At 44.2% G+C, this 20,425-nt stretch overlaps 1 protein-coding gene across 3 annotated transcripts in view; it reads right to left on the bottom strand.

The window, feature by feature from the left end:
* The window catches only part of evi5b (ecotropic viral integration site 5b), a 91,096-nt gene extending 70,944 nt beyond the window's left edge, over positions 1-20,152 (bottom strand). The window contains exon 1 of one of the 3 annotated variants that reach the window (XM_062997246.1): positions 19,976-20,152. Coding sequence is in view for 2 of the 3 variants with exons in the window: in XM_062997245.1 (XP_062853315.1) it covers positions 13,988-14,017 (30 nt within the window). In the remaining variant the exon portion in view is untranslated. Of the gene's footprint in view, positions 1-13,987; positions 14,108-19,975 lie in introns of those variants that run through there. The other 2 variants (XM_062997245.1, XM_062997247.1) reach the window with 2 other exon arrangements.
* Between the last annotated feature and the right edge of the window lie 273 nt (positions 20,153-20,425).

The following is a 20,425-nucleotide window of genomic DNA, read 5'->3' on the forward strand; positions in this document are numbered from 1 at the left end:
ATATGACTAAATTTGGAGGAAAACTTGCTGATGTGGTCCTGGTTTAGCAGAAAAGCCTCTAATTCAGGGTTTTCACGCTCTGATTCAGCACTCAGTATGTAAAATCAAAGCTAAAAACGTCCTCGTTTAGACCCTGAAACGTGCGAGACTGTGCAGATGTGCAGCTGCAGGATGTGAGGTTGTTCAGCAGATGTTTCGAGAGGTAGACGACGGGAGTAAACGACCCTCTCTCACTCCCTTCTAATGATTGAATTCGTGTGATTGGGGCAGTGGAAGCTCAACGGTTAAGGTACTGAACTAGTAATCAGAAGGTTGTCGGTTCAAGGACCATTATGACCCTGAGCAAGGCTCATAATCCTCAATCTCTCAAACTGTAAACAATAATGATTGTAAGTCGAGCAGTTGTATCAGTACAGAGCGCTTATATCCTGTACAGAGCGCTTATAACCTGTATAGAGCGCTTATAACCTGTACAGAGTGCTTATAACCTGTACAGAGCGCTTATAGAGCACTTATAACCAGTACAGAGCGCTTATAACCTGTACAGAGCGCTTACAGAGCACTTATAACCATTACAGAGCGCTTATAACCAGCACTTATAACCAGTACAGAGCACTTATAACCTGTACAGAGCGCTTATAGAGCACTTATAACCAGTACAGAGCGCTTATAACCTGTACAGAGTGCTTATAACCTGTACAGAGCGCTTATAGAGCACTTATAACCAATACAGAGCGCTTATAACCAGCACTTATAACCAGTACAGAGCACTTATAACCTGTACAGAGCGCTTATAACCTGTACAGAGCGCTTATAACCTGTACAGAGCGCTTATAACCGGTACAGAGCGCTTATAACCGGTACAGAGCACTTAGAGCACTTATAACCAGTACAGAGCACTTATAACCAGCACTTATAACCTGTACAGAGCACTTATAACCTGTACAGAGCGCTTATAACCGGTACAGAGCGCTTATAGAGCATTTATAACCAGTACAGAGCACTTATAACCAGCACTTATTACCAATACAGAGCGCTTATAACCTGTACAGAGCACTTATAACCTGTACAGAGCACTTATAACCAGTACAGAGCACTTATAACCAGTACAGAGCGCTTATAACCAGTACAGAGCGCTTACAACCAGCACTTATAACCAGTACAGAGCGCTTATAACCAGTACAGAGCGCTTACAACCAGCACTTATAACCAGTACAGAGTGCTTATAACCTGTACAGAGACACTTATAACCAGTAATAACTGAGAGAAATTGAGTGTTTCTGTGTGGTACTGTTAGTACATTCAGCCACGTTACTCTTTATTTAGTTGAAGCCCCAGCTTGAAGAACCAGCACACGTGAAGTAAATCCAGTTAAACACAGATACATGTGTTGTATTTTAGACTGGGTTTGATGGTTATTTCATGTCGTGGAACTTTAGTGTTTTATCGCTCGAGTCGAGCGCTGAGCAAATCGGTTATTTGTGCCGAGAGTCGCGGTGAGAGTGAAGCGCAAAACGCTTCTCACATTAATGAACTAAAGAAAACAACTGAGACAAACACGTCACGTCTCCTTATCACCGATAGCTGATCCATGCTTTTTACATTAAAACCAACATCTGTAACAGCAGCACAAATCCCCACAGATAATCTACACGCTCCGCCATCATGTTACTCTTTACTTTCGTTGTGTAACGCCACCGTTGATGATGCACGATTAGTTCCCAAAAACTGGTGGAAACACCAGACGGTTCGAAGAAATCTGAACAGAACCGGTTCAAGAACCAGGGTTCTTTTGGTGGAAAAGCGCTGTCTTTGTGTGTGTGTGTGTGTGTGTGTGTGTGTGTGTGTGTTGGCCATCAGCTGTGCTGAGCGTACATGTTTAACACATTTTAGACTGCCGTGACTCCAGAGTTTCTTCCCATGACTGATCGAGGTTGAGAAATGCCGATCTAGACAAAATTACGAAACAAACCCCGACAGGAACCCGACACCCCGTCTGGAAGTCTGAACACGTAATCGGACACAGAGACGCTGTCGATGACGACGTAGCTCGGCAAAACGAACATCAAGTGTGACTAGCTCATGAAACCGTAGTCGCTCCCCCATACAGAGCTGCTCTTGAACACAATCACAGTGCAGATACACTGCTCCGACGCTCGTTTTTGACCGCTTGCCACCGCGCTCGGTGTTCAATCGGATCGAACCGAGCGGAACGCGCTTTATCTCCGCCACCGTGAAACTTTTGACTCCTGGATAATCGTTCCTACTAGAGATGGAAGAGATACTCAGCGTCAAGGAGTCAACATCAACAAATAGATGCAGCGATCGCAAAGAACAAACAGTTATTTACGTCATGTTGATGAACAGACAGTGATAGACTACCCAGGGGACACGCCTGATTCGTGGTCAGATAGTTTCTTCGTTATGTTTTGTAGATACGAGACAGAATCTTTTTTACTTTTAATTTTGCTTGACGCCCACAGGCGATGATGAGACTGCCGGTGTGAACACACGACAACCAGCGATCAGTGATTCGTAGGGACGTAACGATACACTCTACCCACGATGCGATACGACTCACGATACTGGGTTTACGATACGATTTGTTTCCCGAATTTTTAAACAAAATGAAATTAAAGACAAATTATGACAAAGTTTCCTTTTATTATTTCCCTTTAAATAAATAAAATCCTGTATTTGTGATTATCTTTTATTTATCTACATAATGAATGCCCATTTATTTCTGAGGTAGGTACAAACTATGCCAAATAATGCTTATTGTGTAAAAAAAACAAATGAAATTTTAAAATAAATAAATGAATAATACAAATAAAGAAAGTATCTTCACATAAATAAATTTGGCTGGAAAATCCCCTATCTGGCAACTTTGTGAAGTGCCGTCAACCAGGCGAGGTGAATAGCGCCAGCGCCCACTACTGTTTGAAGTGAATATCGATTCATTATACATGTAAACCGATTCGAATCGTGGCACATGTGCAGTCTTGTGGTGCATCGTTACATTCCTAGTGAAGGTTTATTTATTTATTTATTTATTTATTTATTTATTTATTTATTAGGATTTTAAAATCATATTTTACACTTTGGTTACATTCATGACAGGAACGGAAGTTCATCAGCTCACAAGCTAAATGTCAAACACAGTCACGGACAATTTTGTATTTCCAGTTACCCTGCATGTCTTTGGACTGTGGGAGGACACCCACACAGGAAAGACCCGGACCGACCCAGGTCCCTGTGGATCGAACCCAGGACCTTCTTGCTGTGAGACGTGGCTAAAAGCATTTTCTACAAGCAGCAGATTCAGACATTCAAACCTATGCAAATGAAGTCGTATCCCTTTAACCAGTAAACAGATGACAAACACAAACTTTAGGTCTGAATAACGATCTACAGAAGTCACTACAGATTCATCCGGAACTTCTCAGGAAGTGTCAAACTGTCAAAAGCATCCAAGAAAAGAAAAAATGTCACTGAACGTCAGGCTTACCCAGAAATCACCTCCTTCTTCAGTCGTACAGACTCAGAACCAGATTCCATCCGAGTAAAAAAGCTATTTTTTTAAAGGCTGCGTTTTCAAACCACCGAACCCGACGTCGCCGACAGATTCACGGCCGCTTCAGTCATCCGCCGGTCACGAAGTCAGTCGGGATCAAAGTGCGCACCGAGCCCCGAGGCGCACCGACGTCGTGTACACGGTGGAATTCACCCGCCGAGACATCAGCGACGTTACCGGTTCACTCGCCTGTCATGACGGTAACCCCGGGGGAAGTGTGCGCGTCTCAGAATCAAAAGCCACTTCTGCGAATCCTGACCTGACCGAGGCAGCTCGCGCTTCCGGGTTGCCTCAGACGCTCGGCTTGAGGTTTAAAGCCGCGCTCGAATGCTAAACCCCCGGGGATGTTCGAGTGGGGATCACCCTTCGCTGTGGGCAAAAACGAGCGAGAAAAAAAACAGAGAGAGAAAGAGAAAGAGAAGAGAGAGGAGAGAGGCGGGGTGAGAGAAGAAAGTAAAACAGTGAAAGAGCAAAGTGCAGCGAGAAGGAGAAGTGAAGGGAGGAAGGAACGAGGCCGAGGTGACCTGTGAAGTGAGGTCAGAGACAGACGCAGACCGAGCCTGATCCCAAAATCTGCAATGAATCGAACGACAATCGGTCAGAAATCGGTCCTGTACGGCCTGGTGCGTATAAAGTACACTTAGCTAACAAGTGTAAACAGTACCACATTTATGCACCACTCTGTCCAGCATACGCAGACGTCTACAACGTACTACACCACTAGTGTAAACTGTACCACATTATGCACCACTCCGTCCAGCATACACAGACGTCTACAACGTACTACACCACTAGTGTAAACGGTACCACATTTATGCACCACTCTGTCCAGCATACGCAGACGTCTACAACGTACTACACAACTAGTGTAAACGGTACCACATTATGCACCACTCAATCCAGCATACGCAGACGTCTACAACGTACTACACCACTAGTGTAAACGGTACCACATTATGCACCACTCCGTCCAGCATACACAGACGTCTACAACGTACTACACCACTAGTGTAAACGGTACCACATTATGCACCACTCCGTCCAGCATACACAGACGTCTACAACGTACTACACCACTAGTGTAAACGGTACCACGTTATGCACCACTCCGTCCAGCATACACAGACGTCTACAACGTACTACACCACTAGTGTAAACGGTACCACGTTATGCACCACTTCGTCCAGCATACACAGACGTCTACAACGTACTACACCACTAGTGTAAACGGTACCACGTTATGCACCACTCCGTCCAGCATACACAGACGTCTACAACGTACTACACCACTAGTGTAAACGGTACCACATTATGCACCACTCTGTCCAGCATACGCAGACGTCTACATACTACACCACTAGTGTAAACAGTACCACATTATGCACCACTCTGTCCAGCGTACACAGACGTCTACAACGTACTACACCACTAGTGTAAACAGTACCACATTATGCACCACTCTGTCCAGCGTACACAGACGTCTACAACGTACTACACCACTAGTGTAAACAGTACCACATTATGCACCACTCTGTCCAGCGTACACAGACGTCTACAACGTACTACACCACTAGTGTAAACAGTACCACATTATGCACCACTCTGTCCAGCGTACACAGACGTCTACAACGTACTACACCACTAGTGTAAACAGTACCACATTATGCACCACTCTGTCCAGCATACGCAGACGTCTACAACGTACTACACCACTAGTGTAAACGGTACCACATTATGCACCACTCAATCCAGCATACGCAGACGTCTACAACGTACTACACCACTAGTGTAAACGGTACCACATTATGCACCACTCCGTCCAGCATACACAGACGTCTACAACGTACTACACCACTAGTGTAAACGGTACCACGTTATGCACCACTCCGTCCAGCATACACAGACGTCTACAACGTACTACACCACTAGTGTAAACGGTACCACGTTATGCACCACTCCGTCCAGCATACACAGACGTCTACAACGTACTACACCACTAGTGTAAACGGTACCACGTTATGCACCACTCCGTCCAGCATACACAGACGTCTACAACGTACTACACCACTAGTGTAAACGGTACCACATTATGCACCACTCCGTCCAGCATACACAGACGTCTACAATGTACTACACCACTAGTGTAAACAGTACCACATTATGCACCACTCTGTCCAGCATACGCAGACGTCTACGTACTACACCACTAGTGTAAACAGTACCACATTATGCACCACTCTGTCCAGCATACGCAGACGTCTACGTACTACACCACTAGTGTAAACAGTACCACATTATGCACCACTCTGTCCAGCGTACACAGACGTCTACAACGTACTACACCACTAGTGTAAACAGTACCACATTATGCACCACTCTGTCCAGCGTACACAGACGTCTACAACGTACTACACCACTAGTGTAAACAGTACCACGTTATGCACCACTCCGTCCAGCATACACAGACGTCTACAACGTACTACACCACTAGTGTAAACGGTACCACGTTATGCACCACTCCGTCCAGCATACACAGACGTCTACAACGTACTACACCACTAGTGTAAACGGCACCACATTATGCACCACTCTGTCCAGCATACACAGACGTCTACAACGTACTACACCACTAGTGTAAACAGTACCACATTATGCACCACTCCGTCCAGCATACACAGACGTCTACAACGTACTACACCACTAGTGTAAACAGTACCACGTTATGCACCACTCCGTCCAGCATACACAGACGTCTACAACGTACTACACCACTAGTGTAAACAGTACCACGTTATGCACCACTCCGTCCAGCATACACAGACGTCTACAATGTACTACACCACTAGTGTAAACAGTACCACGTTATGCACCACTCCGTCCAGCATACACAGACGTCTACAACGTACTACACCACTAGTGTAAACAGTACCACGTTATGCACCACTCCGTCCAGCATACACAGACGTCTACAACGTACTACACCACTAGTGTAAACGGTACCACGTTATGCACCACTCCGTCCAGCATACACAGACGTCTACAATGTACTACACCACTAGTGTAAACGGTACCACGTTATGCACCACTCAATCCAGCATACACAGACGTCTACAATGTACTACACCACTAGTGTAAACAGTACCACGTTATGCACCACTCCGTCCAGCATACACAGACGTCTACAATGTACTACACCACTAGTGTAAACGGTACCACGTTATGCACCACTCCGTCCAGCATACACAGACGTCTACAATGTACTACACCACTAGTGTAAACAGTACCACGTTATGCACCACTCAATCCAGCATACACAGACGTCTACAATGTACTACACCACTAGTGTAAACGGTACCACATTATGCACCACTCCGTCCAGCATACACAGAAATCTACAATGTACAGTACTACACCACTAGTGTAAACAGTACCACATTATGCACCACTCTGTCCAGCATGGTGAGTGGGTAGCGCTGTCACCTCGCAGCGAGAAGGTCCTGGGTTCGATTCCCAGTAAAGTGTGTCAGTAACACAGACTAGAGGGGACAGTTTAGTTCCCTCTCGTCCCTTTGTGACCCTCGGCTGTGCAGCTGTTCTTCATCTGGACTGCAGAGCATTTACACAGCTGCTTTGCAAACGCAAACACACACACACACATGCAGAAATCCAAACATACGTGGGGGCGTGTGTCAGTTCGCTCTCCTCAATTGGGGCGGGGGTCAGCACCAATAGAGAGGAAGCGCAATTGGGGAAAATTTGTTAACAAACATAAGGACGCTGGGCGCTCAGGTGGCACAGGGGTCAAACCCACTAGCACACCAGAGATGACATCCCAAACTTGTGAGTTCAAACCTCAGCTCTGCTACCGGCAGGCTGGGCGCCTACACGAACAACGTAGGGTGAATGCCGGAGGGGATTCGTCATAACTGCTGCAATTATGACCTCTGCTGGCTGATCGATGGCACTGCACAGAAACGCGGGATAGTGGAGAAAGGAAGCGGAATGCAAACGGGTAATTGGATATGACCAGATTGGAAGGAAACAGAACCACTGGGGGTTTACTTCTAAAACTAAAGCAATTAATTTTTTCACCCACAGGAGACATATTTCATTAGTCTAACTGACCACACACACACACACACACACACACACACACACACACACACACACAGGTTTATGTTATCCAGTTCAGTCTGAAAAAACCTTATAAAAATAGGTCTAACAGTGAAGATAAACCGGTGACAAAAACATTGACGTGTGTGTGCCTTTAAGAGAGACGCTCTGTTCACAGTATCGATATAAGTGATTCAGGAGTCGGTTCATTTTATGTGAAGCGTAAGTTTCTCTTCTCAGTTATCTCTCCGTGTTTACTGTTATTAATTAATGTCGTGGTTTTAAATAAACACCAGCTACTACACAACATTCTGTGTGACTCTCTTACATTAAAAAGCTTAATTAAACTGCTATTACCACAGATCTGTAACCGAGTCAGACTCGTTCCGTCTGTGGAGCTAAAAGTTTTCTGTCAGTCAGAGCAGATGATCCTGAACTAACGAATTTAGTCATTAATAAACTTTTGCCTCTGATTGGCTCTGTAACGTCTTCTGTTCTCATCTACGTACATCAAAAGCAGGAACCACTTACGATTTACCAAAGTGAACCAGGAGTTTATATAACGTGCTGATAGAATCGACTCAGATGGGATCAGGTTGAATTATCTTTTTAAAGTAAATATTTCAATCAGCAAAATTGCATCGTATGTATGATGCACATCGTTAATTATGTTATTTTAGGTTGTGAAATGCGATGGTTGGCGAATGGTGATGCGACGGTTGGCGCTTTGTAGCTCAAAGTCTGGATCAATCCACTGAGCTGTTAAGCTTAACATGGAGGTGATCTTTATATATCACATCATCGGATCTGCTGAACTTAGGAAATATCGACCGATCGCATATTTTGATTACAAATCGGCCGATTTCGATACACAGCCGATCGATCCTTCGATCTCTACTCTCCACCAATGCCGATCCCCGCTCTGATTGAGGAGAACGAAGCTAACCCACGCCCCCTCAGATACGTGGGCAGCATGCCGTATGCATCTCATCACCGACACTTTGACGAGTGCCAGTGCAGCTCAGCGTCGTGTACGGAGAGACACACCCTGAGAGCACTCTTTTATCTTTACTGTGCAGGCGCCATCAATCAGCCAGCAGAGGTCGTAATTGCACCAGTCTTGGGAGAGAGACCCCGTCCGGCTTAGTCCCGCCCATATCTGAACGACAGGCCGACCGTTGTTCACGTAGCCGGCAGGCAGAGCCGAGGTTCGATACGATGTATTCGAGATCCCAGCTCTGGTTCCAGCGTGTGTTTTCACCGCTGCGCCACCTGAGGGGTCACGTGGTATCAATACAAACCTTCCAGAGACACAATGAGACGTTAAAAACATCCACCGTAAATAATAACGTAAGAACGTGCGTCTGTTCCCGTCCGGCAACCTTAATTTACCGTTCAGCTACAGAAACAAACGTCGGGTATCAAACGTGTCCCGGCTGATCAGCTAAACTTCAGCTCATGGTGGAAAATCGCAGCCCTAACAGGAGCTTTAATACCCCCCCCCCCTCTCTCCGCCGGGCGAGAAGATAAACAGAGCGGCACTTGAGTGTAATTTGGGAAAGAACCGTGCCAGCTGATGCAGCGCTGGCATGAAAATAGCCCGCTGTTTGTTATGGATCGAGGCTCCAGCTGTCCAAACAGACGGAAAGAGAGAAGAGCTGCTAACTCAGGATAGACAAGTACTGACAGACGCATGTACAAAGCCCATTTCCAGGAAAGGTGGGATGGTGGGTAGCACCGTCACCTCACAGCAAAAGGGTCCTGGGTTTGATTCCCAAATGGAGTGGTCTGGGTGCTGTGGGTCATGAGTCAGTGTGGGTTTCCTACGGGTGCTCCGGTTTCCTCCGACAGTCAGATTAACTGGAGATACTAAAATTGCCCTAAGTGCATGCGTGTGTGTGTGTGTGTGTGTGTGTGTGTGTATATGCCCTGTGATGGACTGGCACCGAGTCCAGGGTGCTTCTGTGTGCCTTGCGCCCATTGAGAGCTACTGTACCATTGACTGTACTTCATAAATAAACCAAGTCATAAAAGTTGGGACAAAATAAGACTACAGTTATACAAGTAACGTTGTTCTGGAACAGGTGTAACCTGGTAACAGGTGAGGTTATCAAGGGTCTGTACACACCACCAGCCTGGTGAGCGTCTACTGATTTCAGTGCTTGATCTTGGACGCAGTTAAAAACGTTCCAGCTTTAAAGCGAGACCGAGGAGGGTTTAGAGATCCGACAGCTAAATGAATCAAACAGGACGCTCAGCTCGTGTTACGCCGTGACAAAGCTCCAGAGAAACAGACAGCAGGTTCCATTCTGCAACCCCTGACGTTTAATCCAGCGCCGCACGCCGCGTGTACACTAACTCCAGCGCAGAGCTAAATATAGCAGAGCCTTGAAAAGCATTCAGCTCTGTGAGCTATTTAAATCAATACACTAAACACTAAACACTAAACACCAGCTAAAGTTTGTTTACACGCGACCATGAGCGTGATGAACGTCAATACCAAAGCCATGGTCGTTTATATAAATAGATTCCACCTTCTCACTGCAGCTATAACAGCCTTCGCTCTGCTCTTCTGGTAAAGCTTTACACAGTACGGACAAGAACGTCTGGATCACAATCAGTGCTCCAATTCAACCCAAATGTGTTCAGTGGGGTTCAGGTCAGATTACTGGAGTTCCTCCATGCCTCTATGGACTAGAACCTTCCTCAAACTGTTACCACATACAATGTATTGAATATAATGGATTTTATACACTGTTTGTGCTTGCCATGGTATAGACTCCAGACCTGGTCTGTAGAGTATGTAGAGTGGGTGTCTATATATTTTCGGCCATATATATACACTACTAATCTGATGCGGCACTTAAGAGTACACCACGCGGCTGAATACAGTGAGTATCAGAAAACTGCAATCATTCAATTTAGACCATTAATTATTTTAACACGGAAAAACAGTATATTACATAAATGCAGTCAAAATTATGTCATTAAACTCATTATTTTAAAACGAAAAACTGCAACCATTAAATGTAGATATTGAATTATTTTTAACGAAAAACAGCTAATTAAACAAATGTCGTCTGCACAGCGTCACTGAAATCGTGCAGTCGTCGTAGGTCTTGAATTAATTCTAGATGAAATATAACAGCAGCTATATAAAATATGGAACGTTTGAAATGAAACAACTGGGCCTGTTTTATTTCTTTTCACAAATAGTAATATTTCAGCTTTTTGGGATGACAGTCTGTTCCTCTTTTCAGTCAGTATATCTGAAGCGACGCTAAACAATCTATCACTATCCACGCTTGTGCACGGCGCGTATTGCGGTATTGACTGTTTAATTTACTGTTTAAAAACAATTCGAGTTCGTTTTAAAACAATTCAAGATCTACATTTAATGGTTGCAGTTTTCCGTTTAAAATAACCCAGAGTCTGCGTTTAATGAATGCCGTTTTTACTGCATTTATTTAATTTACTTTTTTCGTTTTAGATTAATGAGTGGTCTAAATATAATCATTGCAGTATTGGCTGTATTTGTTTGATTTACTTTGTTTATTTACTGCTAATTTTGAGTTCTTTAAAAATGGTAATAAACCAGTTTAGACCATGTTTCATGTCTTGCTTGCGCAAAAAATTGCAAGTTGCCCTGCCGTGGCATATAGCCCCGCCCTCGATCGGTATCGGCTATCGGCCGATCGCGCTGAAAGGTGATCGGCATCGGCCTCAAAAACGCTGATCAGTCCATCTCTAATCTACAGTGTATATATATATATACAGTACCAGTTAAAAAGTTTGGACACACCTTCTCTTCAGTGGTTTTTCTTGATTATTTTTATTTTCTACATTGTACATTAATACTGAAGACATCCAAACTATGAAGGAACACATGTGGAATTATGTAGTGAACAAAAAAGTGTTAAACAAACCAGAATATGTTTTATATTTTACCAACTCTACCTCTGCACAGCACAACTGATAGTCTCAAACACATTAAAAACGCAAGAAATTCCAGAAATTAACTCTAGACAAAGCACAAACGTTAATTGAAAACCGTTCCAGGTGGCACCTCATGAAGCTGATTGAGAAAATGCCAAAAAGTGTGCAAAGCTGTCATCAAAGCAAAAGATGGCTACTTTAAAGAATATAAAATATAAAACATATTCTGGTTTGTTTAACACTTTTTTGTTTACTACATAATTCCATACGTGTTCCTTCATAGTTTGGACGTCTTCATTATTAATGTACAATGTTGAAAATTTAAAAAAAATAAAGACAAACCACAGGAATGAGAAGGTGTGTCCAAACTTTTGACTGGTACTGTATATAGTATAATGAATTCCATTGATTAAGATCAGACAGCAAATATAGAAAGAGAAGCTTTGATCTGAGGGCTGGAAGAATTAAGCACTACCGGCTATGTCTAAGTGGGAGTATGGGTAATCGCCACATCGCTTCACTTCTAATTTACATAAGAGCAATAAATGCAAAAAAAAACTACAATATTTAAGATGAAGATCAATAAACACAACAGTCATTAAGAATTTCTCTTAAAATGAAGAATATTCACTCTATAAAAAACAGCCATTGTTAGCTGAACAAGACGGCCACACCTTAAACATTCTGTTCACACCAAGCCACGCCAATCAACACCAATCAATATCCAATCAACACAAGTCCAAGAGGGAAGAGTCCATCCTGCATTCTGAGTACAAGTCACCCTTTATACCCAGTTGTCAAATTTTGGGCATCTGTGAGCATATCTAAAAAATTGGGTGAGTAATGCCTAGTTCCCACTAGACGTTTATTGGCCTGATTTTCGCTCGTCGACTGGTCGGCGCTAGATGTGTCGGCTCGGAGGCAACTCGGCGTTCGCTCGGCGATCGAAACTCGGCTCTCGATCGCTGTGTGTGAACTGTTCAACGACTCGAGAGCACTCGCCGACTGGCTAAAAAAGGTGAGACAGGAGTGTAATATAGTTTCTATCAGAATACATCAGCACACACACAAGCTTTACAGTATTTGTGACTTATCGTCCACGCCAAACCATAATACCCACGCTGCATTGCAAAACATATTTTTATTAACCTCCAACTCACTACAGTACAGAACAGACGCCCCCTGCTGGTCGCGTAGCCAAATCCACTCAGATTCATTCATTTTTCCTACTTGCTTTTACGCTTTTACATCGGCACACAAACAGCTTTGATCGCTCGCTTATTGTTGACGTGCGTTTTTGGACGTGGTGACATTAAACCCCTCGTCACTTCTCGCGTGTGTTTTCGTGACAAAACGTAGTTCGGGAGACTAGACCGACTCGTCTGAGATTCCTCCTGATGGTAGATGGTGTAGTGTGAAAACCAAACAACTTAAAAGACTCCCGATTACAAGAGATCCAGTCGTGTAGTGTGAACTGTACAGCGACCCGACGACTTGGAAAGTCGTGTAGTGTGAACTTAATAAAGCGTAGTAGCGTGGCTAAAATTATTCATTTAAAATGACAGCCATTGTAGACAGCTTGCTAGTTCTGTTAAGTTAGTGCTTTCAACCAATCAACAAAAATATATAATGTGATGGATTAAAACAATAAAGTAGCATAAATAAACTTTACTTGGCTGATAATGAATAATAATAGTAATAATAATACATTTATTTTAAAGAGTGCTTTCCAGAATACTCAAAGACGCTTTACAAGAAGTACAGTGTCAGAAACACAACACCAAACTGTAAACAAGTGAGTCTTAATCAATTATTTAAAATTCACAATATCGGAACAATCACAGATTTGTTTGGGAAGAGAATTCCGGCAGCAAGAGGATAGCTCCGTCACCCCAGGTCTGATATCTGGTCCTTAAAGGTGGGACAAAAGGTTACCAGTTATTAGACTTAAAACTAAAAACCAACTCACCAGGGAAAAATATGTATATAAATATTAATTATACTAGCGTATACTTACTATACGCTAGCCCACCACTGCTGGGATGCAGGGTTTGTATCCTCAGCAGTGCTACCGCTCGGTTAAGCATCTACATCCAGAAATAATTGGCTGTGTCTGAGACGGGGGGTGGACGAGACCCCGTGATGGATTGGCGACCCAGTGATTCTGGGAAAGCCAGACCCAAGACGGCCCTGACCAGGATGAAGCAGCAGGAAAACGTATTCTATTCTATTTATTTGCTACAGTTGTGCTAATCTGATCAACAGAACTGAATGAAAACGTGATTATAATGGAATTATTAGCACGACGTGTGATAACAGCCCTGAACCAGGCTAAAGCAGATGGCACACAGCTCCAGTACTCACACTGGTCTTCCCACGCCGCCCAGATGGCATTTGCTTCTTGATTACGTGTTACCGGACCGAGCGTCTCCTCTACCTCTACCGTGGCGCGTCGGTTCAGACCTGCCGGACGCTCGATCGCCGTTGGAGTCGGAATCAAAACCTCCGGCGGCACAGAAGCACAAATTCAGACTGGATACAGATTCCTTCCTTCCACTCGCCTCAGGATGGAAGCGAAGACTCAGCCAGAATACTAAACGAGGAAGCAGGGTGAACATAAAGCCGTTTCCAGTGAAAAAAAATCAGCAACGTGAGAACAGCAGAAGAATTCGGTCCTATTTAAAAGAGCTGAGAAGAGAAAGAGAAAAATACAGCGGGGGAAAAACACAATCCAGGAACAAGCTCGTGTACCATTGTGATCTTAAAGCCACAGTCACTCCAATGACCTGCATTCAGGGTCGAATTTTGTAATTTTGTAAATAAATAACGTTTATTGTGGTAAATAAGGGCAACCCGACAAAATCCATCAACGGGGACCATCACGCCAGCCCACCAGAACTGAGATCCGGGTTAGAAGGTACAGTGCTTCAAATAATCAAACTCCTGCTAATATTAGACAAAAACTACAGTATATTACACCCTGTGAGAGAAAGTAATCACACTGAAGGGTGATCAGATCCAGGGTTACCGCTCCACATGTATCTGTGTTTATCTGGATTTTCCTCCCTGTTTCACTTTTAAACTTGTGTTACAGCTCCAGCTTCTGAGAAATGGTGAGAATCAGAATCAGCTTCTCCCAGAATCTAAAACGCTTCTGGTTCAGAATAAAGCTTAACGTGGTTTAATGTAGTAAAAGAAGGAGACAGGAGCACTAAACTTCTCTTCATTATTACTGCTCATAAGTTCCTCCACTAATCACATTCCTCACTCGCTGTTTTACTACAGTAAGTCACGCTAAGTTTTGTGCACCGCCATCACACTTCATAGGAAATAACGGCACAGCGGCACAAAAGCGGTTTTGTCACTTCTCATGTGAATGCGCCGGTGCTGAACGGAATACGGTATTCCAACATCAAGCATCTCCGCCATTAAGAAGCGTCAGGAAACAATAAAGAAGTAAAACTAAAGTGCAGCTTTTATTGTATTTGAGTGTTTATATTATATTTGTGTTATTTTCAGTGTTTAAGTGTCAAAAACAACCTCATTATTTTACATGAGATTAAAATATCTGCAGCTCCACGGGACCATGGACGCATTAACAGGTTTCCCAAACATCCTTATGGGAAAAAATACCTCGAAACTCAACGCCACTCCCAGAACCGACTGACGTCGAGTTTCAAGGTACCGCTGTATTTAAAATCTATTAACTCAGCGAAAATGGATCCCCCAATCCCTAACTGGCACAAAGTAGAACTCGTCTTATGTATACTTCAAAAGAAAGAACGAGGCGCTGCAGATGTGGTGGGTCGTAACCACACACAGACCCAAACAGACGAGTTCCAACCTGTATGTCCATCCCTCACTGAGGTTCCCCAACACGTCCTCCTTACACATCAGGAATGTTCAAGGATCCCAGATAGCACAAACAGAGCTGCAATATCCTCCAAATGCACTCTGATCAGTAGTTTTAACCCGCCAGGTCATTTCTTAGTTCACGTTAATCAGGCAAGTCTGATTGCTTCCGAAATTCATGCTTAGCATCCAGTCAAAAAGCATCATAAGGTCCAGCACAGAAGGGCCTGGCTCACAATCTACATTCCAATTAATCCCAAAGGTTTATAATGGGGGTTGAGATCAGGGCTGTGTGCAAGCCACTGGAATTCCTCCCCACCAAACTTACCAAAAATACAGTACCACTGTACGGCCACATACTTTTGTATATATTGAGGTCAATCATTTTTAAATAAATGTACTCTCAAGTTTCAATCTTTAAAAAGGAAAATAACATAATAATGCCACTTGGTTTCAAGGTGATTGTGCTTGTAGAATGTCTTTATTTGTCATATATATATATTGTATATATATATACTGTATATATATATATATATATATATGTATATATACAGGGGTTGGACAATGAAACTGAAACACCTGTCATTTTAGTGTGGGAGGTTTCATGGCTAAATTGGACCAGTCTGGTGGCCAATCTTCATTAATTGCACATTGCACCAGTAAGAGCAGAGTGTGAAGGTTCTATTAGCAGGGTAAGAGCACAGTTTTGCTCAAAATATTGCAATGCACACAACATTATGGGTGACATACCAGAGTTCAAAAGAGGACAAATTGTTGGTGCACGTCTTGCTGGCGCATCTGTGACCAAGACAGCAAGTCTTTGTGATGTATCAAGAGCCACGGTATCCAGGGTAATGTCAGCATACCACCAAGAAGGACAAACCACATCCAACAGGATTAACTGTGGACGCAAGAGGAAGCTGTCTGAAAGGGATGTTCGGGTGCTAACCCGGATTGTATCCAAAAAACATAAAACCACGGCTGCCCAAATCACGGCAGAATTAAATGTGCACCTCAACTCTCCTGTTTCCACCAGAACTGTCCGTCGGGAGCTCCACAGGGTCGATATACACGGCCGGGCTGCTATAGCCAAACCTTTGGTCACTCGTGCCGATGCCAAACGTCGGTTTCAATGGTGCAAGGAGCGCAAATCTTGGGCTGTGGACAATGTGAAACATGTATTGTTCTCTGATGAGTCTACCTTTACTGTTTTCCCCACATCCGGGAGAGTTACGGTGTGGAGAAGCCCCAAAGAAGCGTACCACCCAGACTGTTGCATGCCCAGAGTGAAGCATGGGGGTGGATCAGTGATGGTTTGGGCTGCCATATCATGGCATTCCCTTGGCCCAATACTTGTGCTAGATGGGCGCGTCACTGCCAAGGACTACCGAACCATTCTGGAGGACCATGTGCATCCAATGGTTCAAACATTGTATCCTGAAGGCGGTGCCGTGTATCAGGATGACAATGCACCAATACACAATATATATACAATATATATATATATACACACATGTACTGTTCTCCCCGTGTCTTCGTGGGTTTCCTCCGGGTGCTCCGGTTTCCACCCACAGTCCAAAGACATGCTGCTAGGCTAATTGGAGACACTGAATTGTCCCATAGTTACCTAGCCGCTGGGATGCACAGACCAGTGCATCGAAGTGCCGGTCCCAAGCCCGGATAAATAGGGAGGGTCGTGTCAGGAAGGGCATCCGGCGTAAAAACTGTGCCAAATCCCACCGGCGACCCCTAACGGGAAGAAGCCGGAAATGCCGACCCCGTAACCGAAAAACGGGACAAAGGCTGAGGAACAAGAAGAAGATATATACACACATGTACAGTACAACGAAATTCTTTCTTCGCGTACTCCAGCTTGTTCGGAAGCCGGGGTCAGAGCGCGGGGTCAGAGCGCAGGGTCAGCCATCGTAAGGCGCCACTGGAGCAGAGAGGGTTAAAGGCTTTAATCAAGGGTCCAACAGTGGCTGCAAGGCAGAGCTGGGATTCGAACTCTCAACCTTTCAGTTGATAGTCCGAAGCTCTACCCACTAGGCCACCACCAGGTGGTGCAGCGGGAAATTCCGCTAGTACACCAGCGACGAGGTTCTGAACTACTCGTGCCCGCAGCAGACACTAATTGGCCACCGTGTCTGCTAGGGAGAGGTGACTGGACAATGTGGGTGGGGTCTTCAAACGCTGTGTAGGGACTAGGGATATAACAATACTTAAAAACTGAAATTGAAGACAAATGATGACAAAGTTTCCTTTTTATTATTTCTCTTATAAAAAGAAAATAAAATCTTTTATTTATCTAAATAATGAATGCCCTTTCCTTTCTGAGGTAGGAACAAACTATGCAAAACAATTTTGAATTAAGCCCAATTTGGCTGAAAAACCCCGGATTTGGCAACCAGGCGTATAGCACCAGTGATGTCAACAGGGCAAGGTGTATAGCGCCAGCGCCCTCTGCTGTTTGAAGTGAAAATCAATTCATTACCCATGTCAAATCGATTTGAATCGTTGGAATTTTTGAATCGTTACATCCCTAGTAGGAACCCTGGTTAGCAGATAGAAGCATCTGTGCAGTAAGTATGGGCAAAAAGAAGGGGACTGTGCACGTGTTGGAGGGCACATGAGCAGCAACATACCATCCTCGAACCAAATCAGGGATCCCCGGCAGCGGAGGACAGATTGACTACGCTAAATCGGGAGATAAATGGGAGAAAATGAATGAATAAATAGGAAGAAATAGAAAAGAAATGGCACCTTTGATGTCAGACAAGTGCCAGCCTGGCACATACAGTACAGTACAGTAATTCCACATACTGTGTGTGCAGTTCCAGAACTATGAAGGAAAAGTGACTAAATAAATCATAACAAATGTGTAAAATAACTCGATTAGAGGTCAGAAATCCTACAGTTTACTCAAACAACAATAATATACCATCTACATGACCAAAGCCTCAAAACCTGAGTAGGATCTGAGAAGTTGCTATGATGCTAACTTACCAATCAAATCTGGAGAAGCCCCCCCCCCGGGTCATAGTAACTTCAAACTACAGAACCTTTCTTTATTTTCTGTGTAATTATGCAGCGTTTAGACATCAGAAGCGCCACACTAATAATAGGTTTGGATCCCTGAGCACTAAAAATGCCTCAGTTCTTTGCGGCATGAATTCCATACGGTGCTAAAGACATTCGCCTGAGATACTGGACCGTGCTGACATGACCGCATCATGGAATAGGTGCAGATCTATGCTACATCCCAAAGGTACTTCACTGGATTTGGATCCGGAGACTGGGCAACCCGCTGAACATACCAGTTTGAGATGAGTAAGATGACTTGCTTTGTGACATGGTACTTCATCCCCTGTAAGTAGCCATTAGACAATGATAAATAATAATCATAAACGATTTTTTGACATCACAAATTCGTCATTTGCATTAAAAACTAATCAGCCTGGGTAAAACCAGGTATAAACTACAGGATACCTGATTTATTAGTGACTAAATAGCTTCCCATTCAAGATATAGACCCAACTACGTCATTGGACTGGTTTTCTTTGGTCCTTCTCTCATGACTGGGTGGTACGGTCGGGTGGGTTCGGTCCCCACGTGGACCGGCCTGAGTGAAATGTTCTCCCCGTGTCTGTGTGGGGTTTCCTCCGGGCGCTCCGGTTTCCTCCCACGGTCCAAAGACGTGCAAGTGAGGTGAATTAGAGATACAAAATTGTCCATGACTGTGTTTGATATTAAACTTGTGTGTAAAACATGAGGTTAAATCCTAATAGTTACATTTGCATTTTCAGCATTTAGCGGACGCTTTTATCCAAAGCGACTTACAGTACTGTGACAGTATATTGATATTGTCTAAGCAATCGAGGGTTAAGGGCCTTGCTCAGGGGCCCAACAGTGGTGGTGGCTTGAACCAGCCACCTTTTGGTCACCACTAGGCTACAACGTGGGGCAGTGATAGCTCAGCGGTTAAGCTACTGGACTTGTAATCTAGAGGTCGCCGGTTCAAGCCCCACCACTGCCAAGTTGCCACTGTTGGGCCCCCGAGCAAGGCCCTTAACCCTCAATTGCTCAAAAGTTGTGTTCAGACATAACTGTAAGTCGCTTAGGATAAAAGCGTCTGCTAAACGCTGAAAATGTAAATGTAAATAAATGAATCTCTCATGATTCTCAAGACAAATACAAGAAAGGATTTTACAGCTTTAAGTGTCACAGGATTTACTGCTTTTAATGACACGAAGCAGAAAAGCCCCAAACAAACGATGGTCAATGTAATGATGAGCTGCTCCAAAAGCAGAAGTGTTTGTGGTTCAATGAAGAACCCTGGAATACATTAATTTGTAGCTAAAGGTAACGCTGCATCGGGTGTAAACAACAAGTAGAAATGGAAGCAGATTCAGTTCCAGTACAGAAAACCAGCAGCCACGAATCTCCCAGTGCAACACCACCACTAAACATGGAAGAATGAACCAGCTGCAGTGCGTTTACCTTGGATGATTGTGGTTTAATCCCGGCGTTTAGTTAAACATTAACTCCTGCTGTACCGCATTGGTGGAGAGATTACAGCGTCCAGAACAATGTCAACAGATTCTCAGGCCGGGCACGAATTCAACAACATCCACTGACTTCAAGCAAGCTTGCTTAGGCAGGAACAGCAGTGTGTGTGTGTGTGCGTGTGTTCGTGTAACACTGTATTAGTGTCTATGTGAGAGTGTGTGTGCCCATACACTACAGTTACAAACGCCGACAAATGGGCCAGGCCCACGTCACTGAGCCGGACCCGACTGCGCATGCGTGTCGCTTTACATTCAAAACCAATGCTGCCATCTGCCGTGTATTCAAGGCGATCATGCACACCCTTGTTTCTACACTTACTGTCCATTTTATCAGCTCAACTTACCATATAGAAGCACTTTGTAGCTCTACAATTACTGACTG

Source organism: Trichomycterus rosablanca, chromosome 6 (genome assembly GCF_030014385.1).
Source record: "Trichomycterus rosablanca isolate fTriRos1 chromosome 6, fTriRos1.hap1, whole genome shotgun sequence".
NCBI classification, from domain to species: Eukaryota; Metazoa; Chordata; class Actinopteri; order Siluriformes; family Trichomycteridae; genus Trichomycterus; species Trichomycterus rosablanca.